This window comes from Glycine max, chromosome 12 (assembly GCF_000004515.6).
Source record: "Glycine max cultivar Williams 82 chromosome 12, Glycine_max_v4.0, whole genome shotgun sequence".
In the NCBI taxonomy this organism is placed as follows: Eukaryota; Viridiplantae; Streptophyta; class Magnoliopsida; order Fabales; family Fabaceae; genus Glycine; species Glycine max.
Window position 1 is genome coordinate 19021685 of NC_038248.2, and position 8509 is coordinate 19030193.

The following is an 8509-nucleotide window of genomic DNA, read 5'->3' on the forward strand; positions in this document are numbered from 1 at the left end:
TCTGGACTTTTTTCCTCAACACCTAGATGAAGATGTTCTTGATACCACATGATGCAATCTCCATTAGAGCTTGTAGGCCTAGGATCTTCTTCACCAATGGATTCCTTTGCTTCTTAGAAGATAAATGGCAGCGGAATGGAGAAGGAAGAGGGAGAGGAGACGCTACTTCAAGGAGAAGATGAGTCTAGAAGAAGCTCACCACCATAGGAGGCCATGGATAAGAGCTTGGAGGAAGAAGGAGATGAATGAAGGGAGAGGGAGAGAAGAGAACGAAATTTTGTACTCCAAATGAGCTTTGAAATCTGAAGTTTAATATTCAAATTATCAAAGTTGAAAAAAATGCACGCACATGACCTCTATTTATAGCCTAAGTGTCACACAAAATTGGAGGGAAATTCAAATTTCACTTGAATTTGAAATTGAATTTGTGGAGCCAAACTTTGGAGCCAAAATTTCACTAATTATGATTAGTGAATTTTAGTTATGGTTCAGCCCACTAATCCGAGATCAATTCCAAGATTCTCTACTAAGTGTGCTTAGGTGTCATGAGGCATGAAAAGCATGAAGGACATGCTCAAAGTGTGACTATATGATGTGGCAATGGGATGTAGTAAGCAAATGCTCACCTCCCCCTCTAAAATTTAATTGGATTGGGCTTCTACCAATTCAATTAAATTTATTTTCAACCACACACATCAAATATCCACTTAGTGCATGTGAAATTACAAAAATACCCCTAATACAAAAACTAGTCTAGGTGCCCTAAAATACAAGGGCTGAAAAATCCTATATTTCTAGGGTACCATACCTACATTATGGAGCCCTAAATACAAGGCCCAAAAATAATGAAACCTTAATATAATATTTACAAAGATAAGTGGGTTCGTACTTAGCCCATGGGCCCGAAATCTACCCTAAGGCTGATAAGAACCCTAGGGCCTTCTCTTGCATCTCTGGCCCAATCTACTTGGAGTTTTCTATCCAATGCCCTTGTGGGGTAGGATTGCATCACTATATAGTACTATACAGTAGGGTTGTGGTACAAAGTAAACTATGTACAAATGGCTATTATTTGTACATAGACTTTGCCCTCTAAGACCAAAATAAACAAGTACACTAAAAGGAACAAAATCGAATGCAACATCCAAAATATAACCCAATATTTGAGATATTTAGAAAACAACATGACTACCTAAAATTTGGACGTGAAAGAAGACATTTGAATAGCTGAAAATCAAATACTGTCTGCAGGGAATATAATAAATGAATAAATAAATTAAATAAAAATCACAACACCGAGATCCAGTTCACATGAAATATCCCATAACCTGAAGAAAACTAGGCTGAAAATAAATACCACGGGCTCACAATTATGTCAAGGAACAAACTCAAAATGAGCAAAAGGCCCCACACAACTCATCATTCACTGTGCCAGTCCCACCCTGATAGAAATGCAGTATCAGATCACAGGAACAGGTTAAAAAAAGATGAAACTTACTTCAACAGAACTGCAGGAACAGGTTAAAAAAACATACTTTGGCCCAACCTCATACAGGGAAATACTTCAAACTTGATTATTCAATATCACAAGGATGGATTAAGGAACCAACTGTAATTCAAAATAGTTTGCTCATAAATTTATCAAGCTAACAGTGCAACCTACGTGTTCCATATTGCGCCTTTTAACAATACGAACCCTTAAACAAAAAATCTGAGCGTCACATCCTATTAAGGAAATCTTATTAATTCCATCTTTTGTATATGCCTTAATATGACAAAGGTTTTATACAAATAAGAAATTGAATAAAACAAAAACAAATATTAAATGAACTAGTGTCTCACAATTTTAAATAGTTGTACAATTCATAACTGTATATGACAAAAAACTTACAATTGGACCATTATCCCGACCATTAGCCCCAAGCAACTGTGAACCAGGTCTGTTAGTTGCACGAACAGGAACACCTATACAATCATAATGGTCAAATCAAGGAAAATAGATTTCATCACAAACAGATATTTGGTGTTTTACTTTAAAATGACGTGCTTCTAGTCCCATAACATTCCATGAAAAATAAACTGAACTTCCAACATGAAATCTAACTCCAAATTAATAAGGAGAGCATGACCTAAAGCATACCATTGACCTGCAGGTCTGTATACTGTGGCCATTGCATCCTGAATGGAACCTTGTCGTTCAAGAGAATACACCATGTCTACAAGTCATTTGTTCAATAAGTAAGCAAACCAATGCATAGAAGGATATGCACTAATCTACATGCACTGAAAATCCAAGCCAACCTCAACATCAAATTGTGGTTTTGATACCAAGTCCTTGTCAGCTCTAGTCAGTTGAAATGTTTTCTCCGCACTCTGCACTAGGTTCTTTTTGAAAAAATCAAAAAGGAATATGGTTAACTTAAGCCATTCAGGAAGAAAGCCACATTGAAATGATACTGATGCTCAAGTAAATGATTTGAATAATAGTATTTTCTTTTTCAATTTTAGTCTGATATAGTAGGCCCTCAACAAATCAGCATTATGTTGTTCCAACTTCTGCCATACTTAATTAAAAAGGATCAATTACAAAACATTGAAATCAATGGGACATGAGTATGCCAACACACTGACAATCACCCTGGAACGCTTCCTTATTCCTGCGTCAGACACTCCCATTGAAATTTGACATTTTGGCGCACCAACCACAATGCAAGAAAAAAAAATAGAATTAATTTGTTAATAATTTAAAGAAAACATATAAGAAAGCTAAATATTGACACAAACTCATTGAACGCACTTCTCCAACCTGATATTTGTCCTTGTCATTAGCGTTGTCAACAGGACAACCAAAATTCTCAAGTTCACAGTCAGCTGAAAAATGCAAAGTGTGCTTCTGATCTTTTTTTTTTTGTCCAGGAGATGAAGCGACAATGTGACAAGAAAAGGTTTGAAATGATTTGCTGGATCTAGTTTTTTCTTTCAATGTCATACAGATATATTATTTCTTATCATTGTGTTACATGATCTGCAGAGACTTGTATGACTATATGGTAACAAGATATAGAGAAGGAGACAGGTCTAAAGGTGGCAAAGGGGAGACTTTTTTGTTGCATCAATTGCAAACTGCTCATGATGAATATGACAAAGACACTACATTGTATGTTTTCTGATTGAAATCTCTTAAGCAAGGACAATCATGTAGTCTTCTAACATAGGCAACAAGCCACCATGCTGCTCAGGTTCTTCATATTTCCCTATTTCCTTCTAAGAATTGGGAATTCCATTTTTTTCTTTTTATTTTTATGTTGATTACCGTTGATTTTTGTTATGCCCAAAAACAATTATGTTTCTTCAAGAAAGCAGCCAAGTCGCTTGAGACAGTAGAACCACATGTAAAATCAGATACTGAATAGCAACACATTGATTACCGCTTCAGTGGTCTTGAAGAAGAGGATGGGGATGAAGGTGATTATCGGGATAATGGCGGTTATGATGAGAATGATGATGGGGAGCTGAGTTTTGACTATTGACAAATTGAACAAGACCAAGATGTTTCTACATGATGAAACTCAATGGAGGTGGCTACCTTAAGAAACTAGGAATCTGTAATCTTTTTCTTCCTCTTTTATGTTTCTCTAGGTTATTTAGAAATGGATGTCTAATGAAGACTAGGCAACTAAATCTACTAATATGCATAAATGAGCACAGACGAATTATTGTGCAGTCACGTGGTGGTGGTTGAGGGGTTTGAATCCTACTGCATGCTAAAGAGAATGCAAGTAAAATCAAAATTAATTAGTGAATGAATGAATCGCTTGGGGGGAGATTATGTTCTGTAGGAAGGCCTTTAGGAAACAAACTCCATGAGCATTAGAGTTGTGGACAAAGATGTTTTGCAGTGTTATGCACAGAAACTTTGCATCCTTGTTTGTTTAAATGTGACTATCTGCTCTATGCACTTGGGTAAATAGTTTAAGTTAAATGCTGCTTGATGGATGGATTGAGCAAGAACCTCTTCAACAAGATTGAGTTTTTAACTGCTCTGGCCAATGCATAAAAATGCTATGGAAGTTTTCAGTAATGAACTTCTGATTGTGCAAATTTTGGATGAAAACCAAATATATACCTTTAATTTTCAAGTTTATAAAACACTTCAATTAGCTTATGGAGGAAATTATAAAAAACTAAGGAGAAAAGAGAGACAATACGTATGCGGAGGAAATAGAAATATTCTATTCTAATTCAAATTGTTCTCGACAGCGATACAATAAATAGCAAAAGATAAACTAATTAGATAACAAGATATTAGCAAAACAAAATATTAAAACTAACTTGCTCCTTAAAGATAGGAACCACTTATTGACTAGGCTAATCCATTAAAACTGACTTACTCCTAAAATATAGGAAACCAACTTATTTACTAAATACTAATTTAAAAACTAAAAAATAAAATATTATGCAGTTACAAAGTATATCTTCAACACTCCTCCTTGCTTTTGAAACTGCAAACTCCAATTCTTTGCCTTAAGAGTTCAAGTTTGTTGATAGGTAGTGACTTTGTAAACATGTCAGCCAATTGATCTTTAGACTTGCAGTAAATTAAGTTCATTTCTCCACTTTGTTGCATCTTTATCAAATAATAGACCTTGAAGTTGAAATGTTTAGTCTTCCTATGACACACAGGATTGTTTGCAATAGCAATGGCTACTTGATTGTCAACAAAAATTCCAGTTTTGTTCTTTTGAGAAAATAGAATGTTTGGCCTTGTTGTAGTGAGATACATTAAACATCCAATCAAGCTCCTATAATATCCTTCATCAATCTTATCAACACCTTCTTCCTTGTTGAACTTCTCCTTTTGATTCATTGGTGTGCTAACAGATTTGCATTCCTTCATTTGAAACTTCTTCAAATTTTCTTATGTATATTTCCTTTTTTTCATGTTTAGCATTCTTTCAAGATGGCAATGACCAAGTCTCTTGGGCCACAGTTCCATGGGTGTGACTTGAGTGAAATAGGTTGTATACTCCTCCTCTGCTGGATCAAATGAGAAGCTTTTACCTTTCATTTTAACCCTTATAACTTCTCGACCAACAATGTCATAGATAAAGCAATGTTGATGTTCAAAGGACACTTTAAATCCCTTTTTAATCAACTGACTTGCACTTAGCAAGTTTTGGTCAATGTTAGGTACATAAAGAACATCTTATATTAATTTGATACCTGAATACGTTGAAATTGCAACAGTTCCTTTTCCTTTTACAGGAATATAGCCATCATTCCCAATTCTGACCTTTGAGACATTAGTTGGATTCAAATCCTTGAATAGAGTCTTATCATATGTCATGTGGTTCATGCAACCACTATCAAGCAACCAACTTTCACTTGATTCACTACTTAAGAAGCATGTGGCCACAAGCAGTTGGTCCTCCTCGTCTTGATTAGCAATCTGAGCTCCCTCATCATGGTGATTTTTGTAGGGGCAGATCATCGCTTCATGCCCTATCTGGTTGCACTTGTTACATTTTTCTTCTGGTCTCCTCCAACATCTGAAAGGTGCATGACCTTTTTTGCCACAATGCTAACAAGGTGGATAATTTTTCTTTTTATCCTTACCTTTGTTTTGGTTGTTTGCACTATTTTCGCTGCTTGCTGGTTGATTCTTCTTGAAAAAATCATTTTTGCTTTCATCAACTTCATGATGTTTGGCGGGCAAAGCACATTCGACAACACGATCTTGCCTCATCAACCTTCACTGCTCTTGAGGTTGCAGGGCATGTAGCACTTCTGCCAATGTGATTTTCGATAGATCCTTTGTGTTCTCCAATGAAGCTATAGATGTTTCATACCTCTCCGGCACCGTTACCAAAATTTTCTCTACAATTCTCGAATCAGCAAAATCACTTCCCAACAACTTTATCTTGTTGGCAATACCCAACAATTTGTTTGAGTATTCTTTGATTGTCTCTGACTCTTCCATCCTTTGAAGCTCAAATTTCCTCCTTAAATTCAGCACTTGCATGCTTCGTATTCTATCATCTCCAGCGTATTCCTCTTTCAGATAATCCCAAATTGCTTTGGGTGATTTAAGAGTCATGATTCTGATGAATATCATTTGTGAAACACCAGTGAACAAACATGATCTCGCCTTTGCCTTCTTCATCTTTCTTTCCTTGTGATTCTTAATTGGGCCATGGTGGGATTTTTAGGCAGCGGATATATTTCATAATCCTCTTCCACAACATCCCACAAATCCAAAGACTCCATGTAGGATTGCATTTTCACTTCCCAAAGATCATAATTCTCTCCATCAAAAGATTGGAAGAGTTAGGTGGGAAAAACTTGCTTCACCTTCCATGGTACAGGTCCCGTAAGAATAAGGCTCTCGATACCAATTGTTGGTTTTGTGGAGGAAATTATAAAAAACAGAGGAGAAAAGAGAGACAATACGTATGCAGAGGAAATATAATTATTCTATTCTAATTCAAATTATTTTCAGCAGCGATACAATAAATAGCAAGAGATAAACTAATTAGATAACAAGATATTAGCAAAACATAATATTAAAACTAACTTGCTCCTTAAAGATAGGAACCACTTATTAACTAGGTAATCCGTTAAAACTGACTTACTCCTAAAATATAGGAAACCAACTTATTTACTAAATCCTATTTTAAAAACTGAAAAATAAAATATTATGCAGTTACAAAAGTATATCTTCAACACTTAACCATGTTTGTTTCTTTTACAGTTGGATTAGGTTGAACTTACACTTCCTGGAGATTCTACAGCTGAAGTTGCTAAGGTAAAAAAAGACATCTATTATCTTCAATTTCCTTTTTCCTATAAAATTTAAAGTATACAAGAGAATGTGGAGTGAATATATTTTGCTCTATTTGTAGGAAAACTTAGACAACCTTATAAGGAATTTTTTTCCTTGAAGGTTAGGGCAGGGAGCCAATCTGCCCCACTTTTTGCTGATAATAAACCAGATACAAGTGAAAAACGGAGACAAATGCACCCATCTTTATCACGGAAGTTCAGTTCATATGTGCTACCCACACCAGTTCATGAATTTCCTAGGCCTCTAACCAGCTTCCCCTCCAATTCAAGGCTTTTAGGTCTAGTGGGTCATTCTAGTCCATTGGTGTCTAGAGGTCAAAAGGTTTCCACTGCAAATAATTTGGTTGCATCAAGTGCAGCATCTCCACTGCCAATGCCACCTCAGCCCATGGCTCTTAGTTTCTCCATACCTTCTAGTGGCACAAGAGTGGCAGCATTGCATATGCCAAGAACACTAGAATCCTCTCTTGATTTCACTTTGAATTGTCTTAGTATGTTGATATGCTTTTGTTTAGTTATTTGTTCTCTAAAAAATGCATGTTCACATCGATTATTTCGTTTTTCTCTTTGTTTTCAGTGATTACACATTTGCATTAATCGATTACTACGTGTTTATGTGTATTATTAGTTTTAGAACTTTTTTTTTAATCGATTATCCCTTAATTTAATCGATTACCACTGCATTTTGTGCGTTATTAGTTTTGAAAATTGTATGTTTTAATCGATTACCCCGTGTTTTAATAGATTACCATATAAGTGATTGTAGTGTTTAAAACACTCGATCTATTTTAATCGATTATTGTACTGATTAATTGATTACATGGGATAACTACGAAATTTGGGTTTAATTGATAGTCCATTTTGACTAACAATAGTTAGAATTCCTTTATTTTATTATTGGTTTTAATGAAATAATGAGAATTTTAATATCATTTTAATTTTTGACTAGTAGGATTCAAAAGAAGGAAATTACATGTGATTTAGAGGAAAAATTGATGAAAAAACGTGAAAAAAATGTCTTGAAGAAAAAATTGAAGTTTGGAACATCTAGCTTAGTGCACAAGTTAGGCCCAACATATCTGCTTGCTTAGCGGCCAAAACTGCCATTGGTATAGGACCTAATTCTATAGTATCAAGAACCAAAACTGCCATTGGTTTAGGACACCTATTATTGAGGAAGTTTTATTCTACCTTCAAAGTTGTTAGAATATATGAAAGATATCCAATCCCCACCTAGTGGAATAAAGTTGTTAAATATCCAATATTGGACATTGTAGAAAGTGTTGAAATTTGATATATATATATATAATAAGTTGCAAAATCTTCGTCTAAATTTGCCAGGTTTGGATAAGGATAAAATGGAGATGAGGATTAGGACCTAATTCTATAGTATCAAGAACCAGAACTGCCATTGGTATAGGACAACTATTATTGAGGAAGTTTTATTCTATCTTCAAAGTTGTTAGAATAAATGAAAGATATCCAATCCCCAGCTAGTGGAATAAAGTTGTTAAATGAAAAACATCCAATATTATATTGATTATATCTTTGGAGTAATTTAGAGAATGTTAGTTTATCTATTAAGACTTTGTAAAATTATAATTATGATAGAATATTTGGATAAATAAGGGTTAGTGCTTTATGTTTGGCATGCAACATCACATTT

The 8509-nt window shown here is 34.8% G+C and overlaps 1 protein-coding gene across 1 annotated transcript; it reads right to left on the reverse strand.

The window, feature by feature from the left end:
- Window positions 1-5752: 5752 nt before the first annotated feature.
- LOC121173155 (uncharacterized) lies at window positions 5753-6097 on the reverse strand. The gene has a single exon (XM_041007222.1). It carries the CDS (start codon window positions 6095-6097, stop codon window positions 5753-5755), a length of 345 nt encoding a protein of 114 aa, XP_040863156.1.
- Between the last annotated feature and the right edge of the window lie 2412 nt (window positions 6098-8509).